The 22,067-nt window shown below is 47.2% G+C and overlaps 1 protein-coding gene across 2 annotated transcripts in view; it reads left to right on the forward strand.

Moving 5' to 3' along the window:
* CLIP2 (CAP-Gly domain containing linker protein 2) overlaps nucleotides 1-22,067 on the forward strand; it is an 86,076-nt gene that overhangs the window by 36,024 nt on the left and 27,985 nt on the right. For both annotated transcript variants that reach the window (XM_014953312.1, XM_014953313.1), the window contains exons 3-4: nucleotides 6,500-7,038; nucleotides 19,140-19,264. In XM_014953312.1, the coding sequence (XP_014808798.1) occupies nucleotides 6,500-7,038; nucleotides 19,140-19,264 (664 nt within the window). The remainder of the gene's footprint in view (nucleotides 1-6,499; nucleotides 7,039-19,139; nucleotides 19,265-22,067) is intronic.

Consider the following 22,067-nt stretch of genomic DNA (forward strand, 5'->3'; position numbering starts at 1 on the left):
CAGTGGATGAGAAGCTTATTGATGGCTGTGGAGAGGAAACACAGCCCGGGAGTGGACAAGCAATTCTGTGCAGTGTGGGAGGCTGTCTTGTGATGTGGTGGGATTTGAGGGTAAAAAAACCTCTGAAAATTCAAATGGAGAAGGAAAAAGACCTCTCCTGGGGGCATTGTAAAGCTCTTTTGTAAATATCACGTGTTTTCTTATTTCTCCCTGCCTTCCTGGCATGCAATGCTACTCTGGTATATCTCTTTTTCCCCTTTTTTTTTCTCTCTTTCTTTTAAATCTAATGTGCCTCCATTCCCTTCCTGGCATGCAACATTACTCTGGTATATCTCTTTTTCCCCCTTTTTTCCCCTCTTTCTTTTAAATCTAATGTGCCTCCATTTTATCAATTAACTGCCTGTCTCCCGATTCCCATGGCAACGCAACAGGCTGTTGCATTTCTGATTTCCTTGGCAGTTGGGGTGCCTGGCATGTGTCTCGGGAGCAGTAACATTACAAAAGGGTTCTGCAGGGAGTAGGAAATACATGGGCAACGCTCACAGTGCCCCGCTTCTCATGCTAAACTAGTTTTCTCTTCCTCTCCCTCCTCCCATTCAGAAGCGAGTTTCCTTCCCCTTTTGTTTTGGTGGCTCGGTGATAAGAAATGAGCAACTGAAGTGCTGTGGGAGGTCGAAAGACGTGGAGGGAGTGAGGGGATGGTGGTTTCACTGGACGTGGATGGCAGTTAAATATAGCATGAGGCTGAGCGTCTCATCGGGCATCCTGCAAAGAATCACAGAATCTTCATGGTTGGAAGGGACCTTTGAGATCATCGAGTCCAACCACAAAAAAACCCCAAAAAAAACCCCCAAAAAAACAACCCCACAAACAGACACAAACCAACAATCTCAGGCACTAGAGCAAGCCCTGAAGAGCCATGTCTACATATTTCTTAAATCCCTCCAGGGATGGTGACTCCACGACCTCCCTGGGCAGGCTGTTCCAGTGCCTGACCACCCTCTCAGGAAAGTAATTCTTCCCAATATCTAATCTAAACCTCCTCTGCTCCTGTCATCATTCCCTTGGGAGAAGAGGCCAACCCCCACCTCTCTACACCCTCCTTTCAGGTAGTTGTAGAGGGCAATGAAGCCTCCCCTCAGCCTCCTCTTCTCCAAACTAAACGTGCCCAAGATTATTCCTGCTGATGCTGTAGAGCACAAATGCTCTGTTCCTCCTGTTTCAACTTTTAGATCCTGTTTGAAGGGAGTTTTCTTGCTCTTTTGCCTTACAAAGCTGTTTTCACCCCTTCGTACAGCAGATGTTTCCAAGAGCTGGAAAAGTCCATCCCCTGTTTGCAGAAGTCCTTGTGCTTCCAGGGATTTCAGACACGTGGCTTTCATTGACACTGTAACAAGAGCCATCTGAAGAGGCTGAAGCTTTGGTTAAAACCTTTAACCTCTCCAGCTCTTGGCTCATGGGGATTTGTTTGGCTCCTACAGTATCAGTGCCCTGTTGGTGTGGGGGTACCCTGACACCCTGGACCTCTAAAAACGATGGGACAAGTCTGCAAAAAAGGGCTCTAAGTGCCAGGTCTGGCGTGGTTATTATTAATGTGTCATGCATGGGCTTTACAAAAGCTGAAAGGAAAATAGAGATTTAGAGTTAGATAAGATGAGCATTTAGTGGACGCTGCGTATGACTTTGATTTATAAATTGTTGTTCGGCCCTGAAAGCTGTGACCTACAGGAAGACCATTTAAACTGAGAAGAATGAGCTGGCTAATGAACACAATAGGGTTGTAAAGCTTGGAAAGCCCAAGTGGAAGAGGTCCCGTTTACTTGCTTGTTGTGACTTGGAGCCTGGTCCCAGCACAAGGGAGGGAGGAGCTGCTGGCACAGTCCAGCCAGCAAGTGGGGTTTGTGTTGGGCAGAGCAGCCGAGGGAGATCCTCCTGGACCAAGGACGAAAGGACTTTCCCCATCGCTGGCTTCCAGGTGAGCTGCTGAGTTAGATGCCTAATAGTTACATTCAGAGAGTTCGTGTGGCTTCTTGATCAGCATCATCTGGGTTGGGATAGGGAATAGTCTACATTTCATTGGGTTTCTTTCTCTTGTGTAGCTTTGTTCTCAACTCCGTATCTGAGATCTGTACCCTCGCTTTGCTGCTACTGAGTTTCTTAGGACTTGTTGGTGTTTAACTGGGGAGTCTGACTACAAAAAGAAGATTTTTCTTCTCCAGAAACAGCAAATCCAAACGACACAGGTGTAGACCAGCTCTTTAGGTGTCTGCAAGCTGGAGAAAGCTCAGGAATGCTGGGCACTTGAGTGGCTTTCCCCTGAGTTGTAAGAGCTGCTTGGATAGTGGGTAACTCCAGATGTCGGGTCTTGGAGAGCGGTGCTGTCATCTGATGTCTGTTTTGGGATATCTTAAGATACCCATGGGATCAAAGACAAGTTGCTCATCCCTACCTTTTACCTTCTGAAGGGCTGGTGACTCCCAGACCGGGAGGATCAGAGCTTAGTCCACTCAGGTCCATCAGACCTGAAGCCAAGAAGAATGGGTTTAACTTGATCATAGTGACTCTTGGCTTCTCTGAAAACCTGCTGCACAAAAGCCTCTCAGCTGCACTGTAGGAAAATTGGAGGATTAGTCATTATTTATATGTGGGTAATGAAGGTCATGTAAAGTACAAGTTTCTACAGCATGGCCATAAAGAAGGTGGTGAGTCTTCTGGCAGTTCCTCACTTAAATCCTATCTTTTTGAATAATTTGCCTTATGCTAAAGAATAATAATGCTTCTGACTGCACTGCTCTGCTGGGGAGCCTGTAATTAGACTGTTTCCCTGCGATGGTGTAATTAATATAGTTTGGTAGCCCTGCCTGTCAGACAGGCACCTAAAATGAACAAAGTGTATGAAGTCCCACTAAAATTTTGACTCTGTGGGGGAACACAATGTTACACTAAGGGACCAATGAACTCTTCTTTTTTTTTTTTTTTTTTTTCTTCCCCCCCCAGTCCAAGTCAGTTTTTGAAGGTGTTTGCTCTTGCAGTGAAGCACAGCGAGTCTAGATGTGGTTTGAAGTCCTGCTGTGTTGTTTGTTCAGCCCTGGGCAGCTTTCCTGCCTTTCTTTGCTCAAGCTTCACCGCCCAAGGCTTTGCTTATCCCAGCCACGTTCCAGAGGTGTTTGTGAGAGTGAAAGGAGCCTGTATCTTGATCATTAACCGACAGCCCTAATAAAGACTTCTAGTGTGCTGAAACTCAGGCTCCAGTAGGACTAGAGAAACAGCTTTGATCTTTTGTGAATACAGATGTAGAACCCCCAAATTTCTGTGCTTATACTTCCTGGTCGGTATAGTTGAATTTGGCTATTCTGCTTGGCACATTCCATATATCTGTCACAAATGCATCAGTGGCACGAGGTCTGTGTGTCACGGCACTCTGCCGAGCATGAAACCAGGATATAATTTAATTTTTTCTCATACCCATGAAAAGAGAGAGACATGTCACAGACATTGCTGCTGATAAACCCCCATAGTCATCTCTGGCTATTCATAGAATCATAGAATCATCTAGGTTGGAAGGGACCTTAAAGAGCATCTAGTCCAACAATCAACCTAACTCAACTATTAAACTGAAAGATTCTGTTCAGGAACCAACAAGTTGTATTTTAATTGACTTGCTTTATTGTCTTGTGCTATTAAGCATTGAAATGAAAATATTTACCTTATTTTCTGCTTATGGTTGTCTTTATGGTTCACATCGGTGTACCCCTGTTTCCTCCTTCCCCTTTTTTTTTTTTATTTAAAGTCTTGTGTAAAGCTCAAAAGCTCAAAGCATCCTTTGTTTTTCAGTTTTTAAGGTGAAACTGGTTCTTTGGCTCTTGGTTGCAATGCTGTAACCCTAACGGAGCTCCTTTTGAGGCACTGACTCTTACAAGATTGAGAGGAAGGCAAGCTTGAAAGTCAGGCATTTGTCAAAACCAAAAATATAACTGGTTAATGAAGAACATGTGAGGCTGAGGAGCTTTCGCAGCAGGGCCCAAGCACCAAGAGAAGGCAGCTCAGCGATGGTTCCTCCCGGGGAGCTGGCTCAGCTGCTGCTCAGCTGGTCAGTCGGGGATGGGATTTATGCTACTGCACCTTCTGTGCCCATCGAACACACCCATTTTGGCCAACTTTCTTGGTCCAGCTGTAGCCCAAGCCTGGTGAGCAGGTTGGGGGTGATTCTGGTCATAAGAGGAGTTTGTATGATCATGGTTAACCCCTGCTCTGCCCTAGATCAGAGCAGGTTAAAGGGAGGGTGTCAGGAGGACGGGGCTGATCTTTTCTCAGTGGTGCTCAGGGACAGGACAAGAGGAAATGGGCACAAACTTGAACATAGGAAGTTCCACCTAAACATGAGGAGGAACTTCTTTACTGTGAGAGTGGTAGAGCCCTGGAAGAGGCTGCCCAGAGAGGTGGTGGAGTCTCCTTCTCTGGAGACATTCAAACCCCACCTGGACAAGTTCCTGTGCAACCTGCTGTGGGTAGACCTGCTCTGGCAGGAGGGTTGGACTAGATGATCTCCAGAGGTCCCTTCCAACCCCTTGTGATTCTATGATTCAGAGCAGGCAGAGGTGCTGCCACCTTCCAGCAGCCACAAACAAACTGGTGCAATTATGCCATAACAGTTTGTCAAGAGTGATGTCTCCGGAGTCTAATGAGAACCAAAGTGCCAATTAATCCCTCTTCATGCAGCTGGTTGAGCAGAAACTGTAGATTCTTCACACTAGTACTGCAGTGCTGGTGCTCTTTTCTTTCCTCTGACATTAGACCTTTAGCAAAGCATTGAAGTATCTTGGTTTGAGAGCTTTTATGTTCTTCTCTTCTTCCAGGAGCTGAGCCTGATCTGTCAGGCCCATTACTTCTGAAAGAGCCCTAGAAATGGTGCCGGCTGAGCAATAGTGATGGCTGAGGCTGAACCAGTTTCACAGTTCATTTCAGATAAGCACTTGAGTTGGGCTTGTCTCTGCAGCTGCTCAGGCTTTTTCTGTCAGCCTGATCTGGTAGCCAATAAAAACTTCTTCCTCCGTGTGCTTTAAGCTTTTCTGCTTGGTGGCACCCAGAAATTTCAGCTTGGAGTTTGGCTAAATAGCCCAGATAGCTTTAATTGAACACAGGAGATGTGGGACCGGGTCTAATACACCCCACCTCAAGGAGAGTTGGGACCTCAGTGCCACCAAGAGCTGAGGATGACTGAAGGTGCAGGGTATGTGACCTGCTGGATCTTATTTTGCAAGCTTATTTCCTCCATCTCTTGTGTGGTTTCTTTTAGGGCTTTACTTAACCTCCCCCTTTAGCCTTGAGAGAGCTTTAATGAAGTCCATATGTCCTTGTTTTTTGCTGAAAGCCCAAAGTTTGTAATAAGAGTTTTTACACCGGGGTCAGCAAGAGTGGGGTCACTGCAGACTCATTTGGTCGCGTTGCCTTTGTTCCCCTTCAGATGCTGGTGATGTTTTAGGTTCTCCTTGTGTGTTATGGAGAGTTTGGCTCATCAAGGGTGCACTGAAGAATGTGAGCAGGACAGTGAATTTCCAGCATCACCTGCAGTTTTCCTTCTCCCAGCGAAGTGTTGCCGGAGCTCTGGCTTCAGCTCCATGGGCTGGACACGGTTGGACAAGATGATCTTTAAGGTCCCTTCCAACCTAGAAGATTCTGTGATTCTATGATGCTGGGCTAATAGCATTCTTTTTTTTGCAGATTTTATTGAATTCATTGCGTGGGGTGTCAGCCCCAGGAAGGCTGTGTGTGGAAGGGCTTGTAGATGCTTCCTGTTTATAGATGTGCTGTTTATACTCAACATACCCCAGGTGTCTGCTCACTGCCTGGTTCTGCTCCAGCAAAGGGCACACACCAGCAGCTGGGAAAACTGAGTCATTTCCAAAGGCAGCTGCGTGGTCCCACAGGAGCTATTAGTGCCCTTAGTGGGACTCCCAATGCTTGGACTAACTGCCTGAACCCAGACACATGGAGTTCTCATAGCACTGGATACTAAAACATCAGTACCTCACCCTTTTATTTCTTTCTTGATATGTTTTTTTTTTTATATTTTTGGTGAAAGGATGATTTTGGGATCTTTCTTCAAAGCAGCAGTTCATTGGGCTCCTTTTAATCCCAAAGCACTTAAACACCTCCTGTCTCTTTGAGCTTATTCCCATTAGTGCTGCCGGGCAAAATACCCCCTGATGCTGGGATGGGCTGGGGGGTAAGTGGGCATTATAAAGGGGGGTGAAGACATAGGATTTGTTCTTTGTGTTGTGTGCAAGACCTGCAGGAACTGGGCAGGGCACAGGGATTTTTGTGCAGGTTTCTTCCCTGCTGAGGGAGATGTGTAAGTAACGGGGTTGCGCAGGTTTTAACCTCCACCCCAAGGCACGGTCCCAGATGTTTCCCCTTGTGCAAATGCCCTTTCCTGGTGTTTTGGCTGCCTTTTAGGATTTTCTCCTCATACCAAAACCTCTTTTCCCTTGATCCACAGGCTCACCTTTACACAAGCAGGGTACCGCCTCCACCGCCAGCGCCGAGAAGTCGGGTTCAAAGGTTGCCGAGGTGGGCGATGATTTCCTGGGAGACTTTGTGGTGGGTGAACGCGTCTGGGTAAACGGAGTGAAGCCGGGTGTGATCCAGTATCTTGGGGAGACGCAATTTGCTCCGGGCCAGTGGGCAGGGGTCGTTCTGGATGACCCGGTGGGTAAGAATGACGGCTCCGTCGGTGGAGTGCGGTACTTTGAATGCCAACCGCTCCAGGGGATTTTTACCCGACCGTCCAAGCTGACCCGGCAGCCGGTGGCCGAGGGCTCGGGGAGCGACGCCCCCTCCGTGGACTCCCTGACGGCCCAGAACTTGTCACTGCACTCGGGGACGGCCACGCCACCTCTCTCCACCCGCGTCATCCCCCTGCGGGAGAGCGTCCTCAACAGCGCCATGAAGACGGGCAACGAGTCCGGATCTAACCTCTCGGACAGTGGGTCGGTGAAAAAAGGGGAGAAGGACTTACGGCTCGGAGATCGCGTGCTGGTGAGTTGATCGTGGGCCCCCCCCGCCCTAGAAAGGCAAAGGACAAAGATTTGTCCCCTCCTTAGGGGATGGTTTCCTGGGAGACTTTGTGGTGGGCGAACGCGTCTGGGTAAATGGAGTGAAGCCGGGTGTGATCCAGGATCTTGGGGGGACGCAATTTCCAGGTGTTCCTGGGCAGGCTCAGGACAAGATAGGAGGAGGATGGAGTTGGTGGTGAGGTGTGGGACAGAGAGTGGCCTTGGAAGGGAACGCCTGGACCAAGCAGGCATTGAACTGTTGGGTTCACTGTTGTTGGGGACGCTGTGTCTTCTCAATATATCTCTCTTTTTTTTCACATTGATGCAAGAGAACATATTCCAGAGTGTTTCCCAAATCCTGAGCAGTAGAATGAGGTCAGAGAGAGCAACTCAAATATGGGAGGGAAATAGAAGAAAAATCTTCAATTATTCTTTTCTAATCCAGTGATACTCCCCATGATGGTGTGTGTTGGGGCTTTGGAGGAACTTGGAAGAGAGTGTCTTGTTGCATGTGGTCATACACACTCTGCAAGTATTTGGAAGAATCTCTCCTAGCTGGTCACTCCCCTCCTGGTGCTCCAGTTTTTATATGTTGAATATGACACCAACTCCTGTTCCGTACAGAAAGGAACCTGCAATTATTTTTACAAAAGGGCAAAACTTTGGGGGAGATCACTCTACTACTGATGGATGGGTTCTCCACATCTCATTTCTCTCATTGTTTTCATTATCTAGAATAGAGTACCTGATGATTTTAAGCCGAAATGCCACACTTAAGCTAAACATTGCTTACTGGAAGTTTGCCATCGAGCTTGTCACCATTTGTGTCCCAACAAAGGAGCAGTGCTTTTAGGGGGGAGGCTTAGAAGGAAAAGAAATAAAGCAAAACATGGGAAAACTGAGTTAATTTTGCAGTTCTATAAGGGAGTTTAGGTTTTTTAGTGTGTATGATGCATAACGTGCTATCAAATAGTGGAAGAGCCAAGCATCTGAGCACAGATCTGTTGGGACTGTATCCCCAGTAATACCCCTGGAGCTAAAAGACAAAGGTGACTCTGGCCAACAGCAGTGAGAGATTGCAGAGGACTGGACTTTGCACATCCTGGGCAATGTGGCTCCCATTTAAAGTTAGCTGGGTAACGTTTCCTTTTTGGGGTGTCAGGAGCAGTCTCAAATGCCCTTTGTGGTCTCGGAGAGCAGATTTTTCTGCTGGCAAGAGCATTGGCTCGGCTCAAGCTGATGGGGTTGATTCCTTTGCCCTCTGCAGCCCCATGGGGACTGGGGGCAGCTGGGCCACATCAGAGCAGCCCAAGGAGCCCTGAGTGGCTGTGATGGGCCACATGCATCTTCTGAGTCAAAACTTCATGGGACACAACCTGCTCTGAGGATCTCGGGGTCTGTTGTGGCCAAATGTCAGGCATCTCTGGCTAACAAATACACTTTGGAAGTTAGCAGTTCACTTCCACACCAAAATGCTGTTGGGTTGTCCAATAGCTTTCATTTTATTTAAATAAAATTTAAAACAATTTGAAGTTGGTTCTTTTTTGGAGGAGGAAACGTGAAGATGGGTTCTGCTTGTGCCCACTGGATATGACAATAAGTCTAGGGTGAACTCCTGGGCTTGTAGGCCGAGCTGCAAGAGATGAGAAAGTTTTATATTCTCAAATGTTCCCCAAAAATGTGCATTGCATTCTGTGTCCAGCAGGAGCTGATGTCTGCTCAAGGGGTTGTCACTTGTCTGTCTATAAAATCTGCACTGAACTTGGCTCTGTTCTTTCTGAACCAGCCAGGCAATGGAATAGTGTTCTCCAGACTTTGTTCCTTAACCCTCTCTTCTCCTGAGTGACCGAGGCAGGGTCTGGCCACTCAAATACTCTGCTTAACTCAGTGGAGCCCAGGCAGATTGAGATTTCAGCATACCCATACAGTAAAAACTGTTAGCATCTCTCCCCTTGGCTTCTCTTGAGTTGGTTTTGGGGCTGGTTTTCGTTGGTTTTATGTTTTTAGTGAAGATGCATCCTTAAAAGCCCTCCCTCCCTCCCTGCCCCCTGATTTCTCCACCCCAGATATTATATGATGAAACTTGTGCTGTGATTTCTTAGTGTAATGAATAGCTCCAAAAGAGCGAATCTGGAACAAGCTCAGCATCTCTCTGGCTCTAGCAGGAATGCTCAGCTTACAGAAACATCAGGAATTGTTTGCAGGCAGTAGGGGAGAGGTCCAGGAAAAGAGGAGATAATGACAACAAGGAGAAATAATTTGCTGCTATGGTTCAGTAACATGTGCTTGGCTTGGCAGATGGCTTTTTTTAGTAATGGAGATGTCAGCTAATCGTGTTTGGTGTTTGAATACATAAACAGTAATTCTGGGTTAACCTGAGTTGCCTCAAATTCCCTGAGTAAATCTTTGCTTGTGTCCTCTACGGATTGGTACAGTTTTAGTTGTCTTTATTACTCTCAGTCCGTGCTTTTCTGAAAGATTATGTTTTTATTTGAGAATGGCTTTTAGGCAGATGGGATCCACCAAAGGCTTTTTCAAGCGAGGGAGGACACGTGTTTGCTGTGATTGCTCAGTGGATGGAGCACAAGGCTGTGGGGGAGGCCCTTCCAGGTCTGTAAGACAGACACCTGGCTGCTCTGCACTCTGGCCTTTTCCTGCTAGTGGTTTTCTTTAACTTCATTAAAGTCCATTATAGCTCAAAGACATTTTTGCTTTTCAAGTGGCTTTGTTCTGAGACCCTTTCTGACTCTGTAGCAGTTGCGAAAAGTGACTTTTAGCTTTCCATTAGAAGCTTTCCATTAGAAGAATTAGATAATATTTGCCTTTGGCACTTTTTAACTCGGACTTTCTCCCAGAGATGCAAAAATTGCATTAAAGAGATGAAAAACTCACCCTAATGTTGTAGAACTCATCTCTTGAAGTCTGGCAAATGAATGTGGAACAATTAACCTTTGCTTTAGTAAGGATGGAGCTTCCCAAAGCATGATAGTGGCTGGAGTGCTGCTGTTAATGTGAGGCTGGCTTCTTGCCTTTCTCCAGGGAAAGAAGGGATGGAAACAGAGCAATGGAGCAATTGAGCATTTTCTGCTTGAGAGGAATCTTTGCTGTGTTTTTTGCCTAAGAAAATGGTTTTTACATGCGTGGGGGAGGGCTGGGGGCTTTCTCAGCAGCTGAGCTCATTCCACCCTAGATGTGGTTGCTTTCTTAAGAATCATAAAGTAATAGAATAGCTTGGGTTAAAAGGGACATTCAAAGGTCCAGCCTCTTCTGCAATGAGCAGCAATATCTTTGACTAGATCAGGTTGGTCTAGAAAAAGGGTAGGAAGGAGGTGGCTGTTCTCTATATGTCAGTCTAAATAAAAATAATTTAAAAAAATATTAATTTCTCTTAATAGAGGTATTCTGCCCATCAGCCATCCTTCTGTCTCCTACCTGGGATTACACCCCTCAGTACTGAAATGTAGTAATAACCAGACTATTTAAGGGTCAGGTTATACCCCTGTGGCTGATGGACTCCGTTGCTGTGGGATGTTGTGCCAGATACCCTTTGGATGGGTTCTGGGTTTGTGACTTTGCTAGAACTTCCAGGTGGCCAAACCCAGAGGTGATGCTGGTCGAGCAGAAGCAGCAGTGGCAGGGAGATTCCTACAGAGCGGTGTCTCAGCTGACAGGCTGGTGGAATAGACTCTGGGCCCCCCCCGAGCATGGGATTTTAATCATTTTCTCCTTTGTATGATGCAAAGTTGGTTTGTGTTTTCTTTCCCCTGCAGTGTGTTGCAACCTCTGGCTCCTGGCAAATGACAGAAAATTTTCGTGAATAAACTAATCATATCCTTTTCTTTAGCATCCCCCTTGCACACCCCTGCCCCAACCCTCCTCTGCCAGCCTGAAGCTGCAGAAAGCCTTTAACCACCTGAGTGAAAAATCATTTCCTTTAGAAGCTCCCTGGCGAGGAGAATTGCAGCCTGAGCCCTTCTCCTCGGGCAGAGACAACCACTTTCTCTGCTGTTGCCTGTTCGCTGTGAGCTATTTCTGTGCCTGAGACCAAAGCCTTTGCCACTGCAAAGGTGTCCCAGAGGAAGGATCCCTGCTCTTTCTTTTCCCAGTTAAACCATCAGAGCTCTCCCAGCTTGCTGGGGTCTTGGAGGTGCAGCAATGGTGTTGCATGGGCTCTACAGAACAACCACAAGATGGATTTCCTGATCACAAACCAGGCAGTAAAGAAGGGAGGATCCTATTCTATAGTTCTACCAAGGTAGTATTTTCAGGGAAAGTATTTTTAGTTTTTCATTGCCTGCTTTCAGCAGCTAATGGTCCATGAGAAGACCCAGGAATTGCTATTTCTCTACCGGAGAACACAGCAGAGAGCAAAACCTTGCCCTAGAGTGTGGGAATGATGGATCTCCATCCCTATGGAGGTTTGTGATGCACAGTGGGAAGTGCAGTCTTCCAATTGTTTGCAGGATTCAAGAGACAGGGAAACATTTAGGTCTCCTGGTCCAAGCTCTTTCCTCACCATAGAAGATTCTTGCCTTTGTGTGGTGTGGAACATGGTGTGACTGCTGGTCTCACAGGAACAAGTGTTCCCCGTTCCTACAGTGAAAGTAAGGGGAAATAAATCGCCTGAAGCAACTGCTCTGCTGCCTCATTAACCCTTTGAGGCTTTTTGTGCATACACACACCCTCCTAACCATGCATTTGGGCTGATGCCTTGGCCAGTCCTTGTCTTCTGTGCACAAGATCTGTCATTAAATAGGAGTCGTAAGCTGCCTGTGGTGGAGCAAACTGTATTATTAACGTGGGCAGACTTTGTAGTGGAGACAGCCCCAGGAGGGGATGCTGTAATTCTAGGCTTTCCTCTCACACCACGTCCCGAGGACATTATTTTCTTGGTGGTGCCTGAAAGATAAATGTGCCCAAATGTCTTGCGTCAGCAGCGCTGTCAGACTCATCCCTGTGCAATGCTGAGTCGCGCTATGGGGATGGGAAGGCACGAAGATAAGTGGCTGAATTAAAAGAAACTATAAAAATTTTATGTAGGGAGGACAGTCCTGCAATTCCTGGCTGTCGTCTTCTCCTCTCACCCTAAAAGCCAGTTCTGGAATTCACAGATGGCATAGTGAGTGTCTGATGAAGCTGCTGGTGGTCGGATGCCACCTGAAATAAGTTGTATTTACAGACAGACCTGACCACAACCCAGCTCTTCACCTTCCCACCAGCTTGCTGTCAGCTGGGACACGGTCTCAGGAGGTGACAGCAGGACTTTCTTTCCCATAGGTGTGTGCATTTACCCCCTTGTACTTACAGATCATCATTTCCCGGGATCTGCAGTGGCTGGACCCAAACATCCAGGCTGCAAAAAAAGCACCCTCCGTAAATCAGCTCTTGTACCATAACCTGCTCCCTCAACCCTTGGAAGAGCTAAATCCCGTTGATGCTTGGAAGAGCACGTGAGCTAAATCCCGTGCAGTGGAGAAACACAGCTTCTACCTCTCTCAGCTCAGATAGAATGTTGACAGTTGGAAGAGCACATGAGCTAAATCCCGTGCGGTGGGGAAACAGCTTCTACCTCTCTCAGCTCAGATAGAAATACACTGCTCATCTGGGTGGAGGACTGGGGGGAAAAGAAAAAAAAACACCTTTTTTTCCCCAAGGGAAAGGATGCTGCTGCAGTTTACAGGCTGGCTACAGCCTGAAGCTCAAACTGGAGCAAGCAGCACTTGTCCAGTAAAGGTAAACTCCAATTTCCTGTTGGTATCATCCAGTAACAGTGTAGACTAAGCTTATGTGCTGCACATTAAGAGTAGCTGAAGGTCTCCAGAGGGGAAAAAACCATCCGTGTCTGTCCTCTCTCCACCATCCCCTTCCTTTCTCCCCCCCCCAGGAGAAGGTCACGGCTCCGGTGGGACCCAGCAGGAACCAGGGGATCCCTGCAGAGGAGGGTGATAGTGTCTGCATTGGGGCAGGTACAGCTCCCACCTCCACCCTCTGCTCAGCAGCAGGATCTTCTGGAAAATGCTTTGGAAAGCAGCTGAGAAAATAAATGTAGATGGGTAAATTAGAACGTTCAGCAGGCAGCACAGCATCGTCGCTGTGGTTTCTGCCTGGGGACAGGTTCAAGCAGGGATCTGCCACCACTGCTGACCCCAGAACTGTGTGTGACAGCGGGGGACAGTCCCTGTTGGCCTGAATGACACTTAAAATTTTATTTTTTCTTTTCTCCCTGAGCAGTATTGGAGTGTGTTGCAAGCAGTGCATTGCCCACACACCCTGGGTTGAGGACAGCTTTTAGGAGGTTCTTGCTGAGAGCAAAAAAAAACTGCCGTGGGGTGAGCAGGGAGGACATAAGGGGAAAAGAGCAAACTGAGGCTGGAGGGAGGCTGGCTTGCAGCAGCCAGATCGAGAATATGGTCTGGTGCTAGTTTGGTAAATTGTTTAAATGATATATTAGCAGCTCTGATGAAGACAGTGTCTGGAAGGATTAGCATCATTGTCTTTTGAGCCCTGGGATACTGGTCTGAATCCAATTTTGTCATTCTGATGAGGAAACCACAGTAAAACATGATGTCAGTGATACTGCAGTGAGCAGGGGAGGCATGTGGATGTCCTACGAGCGTGTTCAGCAGGCAGCACGGCGGCATCGCTGTGGTTTCTGCCTGGGGACAGGATCAAGCAGGGATCTGCCATTGCTGCTGACCCCAGAACTGTGTGACAGCGGGGGACAGTCCCTGTTGGCCGTTCAGCAGGCAGCACAGCATCGTCGCTGTGGTTTCTGCCTGGGGACAGGTTCAAGCAGGGATCTGCCACCACTGCTGACCCCAGAACTGTGTGTGACAGCGGGGGACAGTCCCTGTTGGCCTGAATGACACTTAAAATTTTATTTTTTCTTTTCTCCCTGAGCAGTATTGGAGTATGTTGCAAGCAGTGCGTTGCCCACACGCCCTGGGTTGAGGACAGCTTTTAGGAGGTTCTTGCTGAGAGCAAAAAAAAACTGCCGTGGGGTGAGCAGGGAGGACATAAGGAGAAAAGAGCAAACTGAGGCTGGAGGGAGGCTGGCTTGCAGCAGCCAGATCGAGAATATGGTCTGGTGCTAGTTTGGTAAATTGTTTAAATGATATATTAGCAGCTCTGATGAAGACAGTGTCTGGAAGGATTAGCATCATTGTCTTTTGAGCCCTGGGATACTGGTCTGAATCCAATTTTGTCATTCTGATGAGGAAACCACAGTAAAACATGATGTCAGTGATACTGCAGTGAGCAGGGGAGGCGTGTGGATGTCCTACGAGCGCATGTTCTTGGTTGTAGGGAGGCAGGGGTGGGTCTCTTCTTCCGAGTCCCAGGCAATGGGACAAGAGGAAATGGCCTCAAGTTGCACCAGGGGAGGTTCAGATTGGAGAGTAGGAACAATTTTTACACTGAAAGGGCTATTAAGCCTTGGAATGGGCTGCCCAGGGAAGGGGTTGAGGCATCATCGCTGGAGGTGTTCAAAAGACAGGTTGATGTAGTGCTTAGTGACATGATTTGGTGGTGGTTGTTATCAGAGTTAGGTTGATGGTTGGACTCGTTATCAGAGTTGGGTTGATAGTTGGACTCTATGATCTTAAAGGTCCTTCCAACCCAGACAACTCTATTATTCACCAGCCAAGACACAGACATGTAAAATATTCCTGGCTTCACTTGGTTGTGAAGGTCAGGCCCAAGACTGTCTCAAGAAGACTATTGGAGATCTTTTACTGAGGAAAGGCCAGGTCGGGAAGATGGTCTTTAATCAAAGGTCATCGGAGCTGAGGCAGAGAACTTCATCTGGAGCTGAGCTTTCCCAGACAAGAGGGACACGTGGCTCTGAGGCTGCCTGAATGCAGCTGGAGAGGCTTGACCACCCTGGGTTTGTTTAAAGTTAATCGTAAGTGTCTAAACCTGAAGCAGAGAAACTTGGAACGTTGATGCTGGTCAAAACACGCTCCAAAACAAAAAATCCTGTATCGCTGTGTCAATATTGTTTCCATTTTTTGAGGCTTCAAGGAAGAGGTATTTTTAGTTGCTTTCTTCCCTCTCCCCACTCCCCAACCCAATAACACATTTGGTAAAATCCTGTTCTCTTGGATATTAATAATCTCAGTAATGGCTTTGGTAAAGTAACTACTAAAGGCTTCTCAGAAAAACTTAGTGAGTTTTGTTCATTTTTGAATGAAACTTGTCAACAACTTGCCCAGAGAAGCTGTGGCTGCCCCATCCCTGAAGGGGTTCAAGGCCAGGTTGGAGGGGGCTTTGAGCAACCTGGTCTGGTGGGAGGTGTCCCTGCCCAGGGCAGGGGGTGGCACTGGATGGTCTTTAAGGTCCCTTTCAACCCAAATTATTCTGATTCTAAAACCCATGGTGTGTCCAAACTCCTGGGCTGTAGCTGAGCTGGCCAGCAGCCTCATTACCTCCGTTCTGTCTCATGCTTTAGCAAAGGGAGGAGTTCCTTGTCCACTTTGTCTTTGAACTCCAGACACTTGGCAAGTTGAAGGGTGATGGTGGCTCCGGTCACTGCATCAGGCTGAGATGCAGATGAGTTTTCCAGAGGAAACTCATGGCTCAGGGTAGTGCCGATGGCAGGTTGAGATGTTCATGGGATGGAAGTCCTCTGGTCTCCAGTGTGATGATGGCCATTGTGTTAGTGTGGTAGGAACCATCCGTGCCCACCTGTCCTTCATGCCTGGGTTGTGGGGCATGGTATCAAAGCCAGGCATGGGCAGAGGAACGGCTACTGTGAGTTATTCTGTGCAACTGCTGCCCTCCCTGGCTTTCACAAGCTGCCTTTTGTCCTCCTTCCAAGGTGATACCTCTGATTTATTGAAGGGTCTGATAGAAACAAACACTTCTACTTCAATGAGGGTGTTTCATGCACTCATACAACCTGCCAGCTGGCTTTTTCCAAAAAGCATTATTTATTTTAGCAGCATTAGCAGATTATCAGGGCTGAGTAAATCCGCGTGTCTGAGTCGGATGAATTTTCTAGGCTCTCCATCCCCAAGAGCTGCTGTGTGCCTGCCAAAGGATGGGGAGCTCAAGGAGAGGGTTGAGCGTTGGCATGGGAGTGTGACAGCCTGATACTGGCTGTGGGGATGGGGGGAACCCAGGCTGATGGGGAGCAGATGTGTCTGTACTGCCTTGGGGGAGAAGAGAATGCTGTATGGCAAGGGCATATCTTATATAAAAGATGGCAGAATGATTAATGTTTGAAAAAAAAAAAAGAAAAAGAAAATAGATTGCTTTGAGAGCAGAGAATCATGTTGACTTTGGGGGGAGTGTTAGATCTGATCTTCACTCAGCATCCTTACTGCTGTCTGGTTTTTGGGTATGAGCAGTACCTGCTCTGTGCTGAGTAGTTCGGGTGTTGGTGCAGTTAGATATGGGTATATTAAGTTAATAGGGCTAGATATTTTCTCTCCTGTTTGGAAACAGCTTTCCTTTTGGAAACGGGGCCACAAAGATGCTGGGAAGGCTGGAGCCCCTCTGCTGTAAGGACAGGCTGAGAGATCTGGGGGGGTTCAGCCTGGAGAAGAGAAGGCTCCAGGGAGACCTTAGAGCCCCTTCCAGTCCCTCAAGGGGCTCCAGGAGAGATGGGGAGGGACTTTGGATCAGGGAGGGGAGCCCTAGGACGAGGCGGAATGGTTTTAAACTGAAAGAGGGGAGATTGAGATGAGATCTCAGGAAGGACTTCTTTGCTGTGAGGGTGGTGAGAGCCTGGCCCAGGTTGCCCAGAGAAGCTGTGGCTGCCCCATCCCTGGAGGGGTTCAAGGCCAGGTTGGAGGGGGCTTGGAGCAACCTGGTCTGGTGGGAGGTGTCTCTGCCCAGGACAGGGGGTGGAACAAGATGATCTTTGGAACTCGAACCATTCTATGATTCTTAAAATAAGTAGTATCTACAGAGATGCAAGTGAGTGGTGTTTGTGTGGACGAACTCAAACCATTCTATGATTCTTAAAATAAGTAATATCTATAGAGATGCAAGTGAGTGGTGTTTGTGTGGACAGGGGAGTGTGATCCTCTGAATAGCACGGTGAGAGTCACAACAAGGGACGGTTTTTAAGGTGTTTACATGAGGCTCTTTGGGGTCAGAGAATCAGATGACTTGGTAAAGGAAATGTGGCTTGATATCTGTAATTAAAATTCAATAAAAATAAAATTGAGCTTACCGGCAATGACGAGGTCCTATAAATGATGTTAAGATGAATTACACTTTTATGAGTTCAGCTTGCAGTTAAAGAAATATATTAGAATGACATTAAATTATTGCATTAATATTAAGAGACTAAATCTGTACAAACTCAAATAAATCAAAAAGGGAACTACTACTTGACTGTGAGTGATAGGTAGAGAATTTTACTGCAGCTCTTCAAATCTGTAACATGCCAAGTACCTAATGCTGAAATTGAATCATCTTTTTACTCCTGGACTCTACAGTGTAAGGCCAGAAAGCTTTCTGTGATACTTTTCCTGCTGGAAAATATTTTCCTCCTTCCTATAGCAAAGAGAATATCATCAACAAAGCTTTTTCTGTAAGCAGTGCTTTGAATCCCTAAGGGAGAGAAATTACAGAAGAGTATGTTCAAGCTGCGTGCTGCAGTGCAGCCTCCCAGGACTCGAGGTAGGACCCAGCCTTCAGAGCTGCGTTCTCTACTCCATCCAGGTGCAGTTATTTTTAGGCTGGGAAAACTCTTTTTCTCCTTCACATCAGCAATTTTTAGAATTTTTAGGGATTCGGAATTGGTGAATCTGTAATATCCCTACCCCGGAATACACAAAACTGGAGATTTCTGCATTCCATTATCACTGTTTCTGTAGGAGAATATTTCTCTGATACCAGTTTATGTAATAGCTAATAGTAAGAAAATTAATAACCACGAGTCATTCAAGATAAAGCTGCAAATTTAACTTTAAACTTGTTTTTAAGCTTTCTTCCTTGGAGAAAGGCTTTAGCTGAGATAGGATTTACACCTTTTTTTAGCCTATGCGGATTTAGTTGGAGGTGTGAACCTTTAGAACCACCCTCCTACTTTTCCATCCTTCTTTTCTCAGCTCAAGTATCTACGTAGGAGCTTCTGGTGCTCAGCTCTAGGAGCTGCTGCTGGGTGCAGTGATGAAAACACAGCCTCAGCCATCCCTGACTTGTGCTCTCCTGGAGTCCACCCAGCACGTTGAAAGCTTTAAGTGTGCATACAGAGAAAAAGGTGTGATTTATTCTTACTTCTCCATGGAGGGGGGAAAAAAAACTGTGCTAGTGGAAGCCTGGCAGTGAGACGAGACCCTTTTCCATGCAGCTCGGTAGTGCTGTGAATTGATGTAGGATGCGTAGGTAAAAACAGAGGGTTGTGGGTTTTTTTTCCTGTACAAAACGCCTCTATTTTGAGCAATTTGTTAGGAGGGCTGTTTGCTATATCCTAGCAAACCCTGCGTGGGGGTGAGCTGAAGAGTTGAGACCCTTTTCCATGCAGCTCGTTAGCGCTGTGATTTGATGTAGGATGTATAGGTAAAAACAGAGGTTTGTGGGTTTTTTTCCTGTACAAAACGCCTCTATTTTGAGCAATTTGTTAGGAGGGCTGTTTGCTACATCCTAGCAAACCCTGCGTGGGGGTGAGCTGAAGAGTGATGAGTGCCTTCCTGCCTCGGCTTGTCCCTTTGGTGTCCTGTCCCAGTATTGCCCGGAGACTCTGGTTGAAAGAGCTCAGGGCTGGAACCCCGTCAGTGCAGAGCTTGGCTCTTTGCAGAAGGCAGGTATAAGCTGCTCTTGAAAGGCTTGAACTCCTTCACGGCCTCACGAGGAACTTTGTGCAATTAAGCCGACACCTTGGAATATGTTTTTATTATATTCTGACACCTTCCAGGCAGCTCCAAAAGTTGAGAGTTTGTCAACTTGCTTGTAGTTATTGGAGAGACGCCTTTAGGAGAGATGGATATGAAAACTGTCTGTTCTGCTTTCGTTAGATCTGAAACAGAAAGTATTGATGTCTTCTTCTCTTCCACAGCTGTCCCAGCTTCAGTCCTCTGGTGGCAGTGCCAGTGCTGCTGTCTCTAACCCTCGGCATCTTGTCTCCAACAGGTTGGTGGGACAAAGACGGGAGTCGTGCGCTACGTGGGAGAGACGGATTTTGCCAAAGGAGAGTGGTGTGGAGTGGAGCTGGACGAGCCCCTGGGGAAGAACGATGGGGCAGTTGCTGGTACAAGGTACTGTGGGCTCTCAAACCCAGCCTGGGGCAGGTCCCACACACCTCCCAGGGTGGCTGGGGTCCAAACGGACCTGGGAGGAGGACTCGGCTGCGTGTGGCTGTCTTTGGTTGGACCTTGTGGGTTGGGAGGAAGTCCAGTTTGGAGTCGTTTAAACTTTGGGCTATCTTTTTGCAGGAAGATCAATAGAAACCTCATCACTGGAGCATTTTAAAGCAAGATCAGATAAGGTCTGTAGAGCAGTAACCTGAGTGGCTTCAGGAAACAGGAGAGAGTAGGGAGGGAAGATAACTTCCAGTGGGATTTAGTTTTTTGCTAGAAATTGATTCTGTGATTGTATTAGCTCTGCTTTCTACCACACATTCCCTCCATAATCTTGCTGCTTGTGCTATAATTCACCCTGTCGGAACTACAGAAGATAAAAATTTGACTCTATTTTTTTTTTTTTTCCCCTCAGCCTAACGTTGTTTGTTCTGTTCTTTCTGGGATCTGAAAGAACAATTGGTGGCTGTTGTCTGTCCTTGTACCAATTCTGTAGTGTGACAGCGATCTGCTGATTGGTATTACCACCTCTGACTCCATAGGCACCTCTGCTATTTCTTTTTTCAAATAAAGCCCTCATTAGTATCTACAAAACTAGGCAGGGACTTCTCTCAGGTTTGCTGAGAATCTCTTTCTCTTCACATGGAAGTTAGAGAAGGGAATGACCCCCAGCCTCAGATCTTGAGCTTGGGGATGTTCAACCTCTTTCTCTTCACATGGAAGGTAGAGAAGGGAATGACCCTAGCCTCAGATCTTGAGCTTGGGGATGTTCAAATCTGAATTATACAGCAACACTTTGACCCTGCTTCAAATACAGGTGGAACTGATTCCTTACCCTTCACAGGTTCCATCACTGGGAAATGCTCTTGATTTCTTGGAGCTTCTTAAGGGAATCTTGCATTAGAGGTAAGATTTAGCTTTGAAACCGAGGAACTGAAAGTTCCTTCCTTGTTAGATCTCAGTTTCTGTAATAAAGGTTTCATGTGTTGGGTCAGCCTCATTTTGTCCATCATCCACTTGTTTTCATTTAAAATATGAGAAACTCTGCCTTGTTCAATGTCAGGACAAGAAGGTAGAAAATGATTGGCAGCAGATGGCTGAGTTCCAGCCTTTTCTCAAAAGAAGAGCACCAGGATGGTAGAGAGTAAGTCATAGAGTTAATCCAAGCCCCTGCTTTCTTTATCATACATTACAAATCATCTCTAAGCTTAACCCTTGGGGTGCTCAGAAATGATTTCTTGTCTCTGTGTGGAAGGCAAATGTACTTCAGCCCTCTGATCATCTCCGTGGCCTCCTCTGCCCCTGCTCCAACAGGTCCATGTCCTTCTGATGTTGGAGGCCCCAGAGCTGGAGGCAGCACTGGAGGGGGGTCTCCCCAGAGCGGAGCAGAGGGACAGAATCCTCACACTGCTGGGGATGCAGCCTGGGATGCAGGTGACTTTTTGGGCTGCCAGTGCACGTTGCCAGCTTGTGTTGAGCTTCTCATCCACCAGCACCCCAGAATCCTTCTCCTCAGGGCTGCTTTCCAGCCATTCTCCACCTAACCTGGAGCTTCTCATCCACCAGCACCCCAAAATCCTTCTCCTCAGGGCTGCTTTCCAGCCATTCTTCACCCAACCTGTATTTGGGATTGCCTGGACCCAGGTGCAGAACTTGGCCTTGTTATCAGTCTGGGCAGAGACAGAGACCGCCCAGGACTTTGGAGTCTCCCTGCTTTGGTGGTGGTTGCCATCTAGTGAGCATCCTTTGCCTGGCTGCCCGAGACCAGCGCTCACTGCCGCAGGAGCAGTCTGCGACAGCAGGAGAGTGGGGTCCAAAGAAGCAACTGGAGACAGCAGAGGCTGGTGGAAGCAGGAGAGCAAACGTGGGCAAATGAGCGAGCGAAGGGCTTCTGTCACCATCTCTGCTGCTGTGGGTTCTCCAGTTGAGAAGGTGGTGAATCGCCTGAAATTTGTGGGGGGTCACTGTGATTCTCCTGCAGGTTCAGGAAGGGTGTCCAGGTCTGGATGTGCATCCAGGGAAGGATGAAGGGCCAGGATTTTCTGAGCTGCTTGTGGATCTCTGGTGGGGTTTGCCTGCAGGCTGTGGCTCAGCAGCAGTGCCTGAGAGGAGGACAGCACTGTGGTGAGCCCCTCTCCTTACATTGTATGGGTCCTGCTGAGACACCGTGAGGTTTGCTGTGGCTGCTTTCCATCTGCAGAGGAGACTAGAGAGATGCTGGTGTGTTTTTTTTTTGGTTTCTTATCCCCAAAGCCAAGGCAGTTCCACTTACTCATTTCTGGTATATTAACCTTTACTTATTTACTGCTCTTCCTTCTCTGCCTCTGTTCCTATGGGAGTCTTAGCCCACTAAACTATTTATGCCTTTGCTTTCTGAAACATGTCAGCTACAGGCCTTGGATGCTGAAGATATTTTTTTTTTTTCTTTAATCTATTTTAAAATTCCCTGTGCTGTTTTCTCACCTGCGGTTTGCATTGCCATCACAATGTCACTTTTCTTTCCCCGTTTCTTTTCTGTACCGTGGGTATAGAGCTCCTTAGCACTCAGTGAGAGCAGCCCTTGGTTTTCAAGCGGATTTTTTTAATTTTTATTCTTTGCTGCCAAGTGTTCTGGACCCAGCTCCTGCTTCTGAACTATAAAAGTTAATTGGAACTGCTTCCAGTCTGGAATGAAAGAAAAATGAGCAGATAAAGGGTGATGCAAGTCTGGACTTGCTAAGAGCTGTCAGGGGGCTTTGGAGGGACTTTGGCGTTGTACCAC

Source organism: Calidris pugnax, unplaced genomic scaffold (assembly GCF_001431845.1).
Source record: "Calidris pugnax isolate Ruff unplaced genomic scaffold, ASM143184v1 scaffold133, whole genome shotgun sequence".
Lineage (NCBI taxonomy): Eukaryota > Metazoa > Chordata > Aves > Charadriiformes > Scolopacidae > Calidris > Calidris pugnax.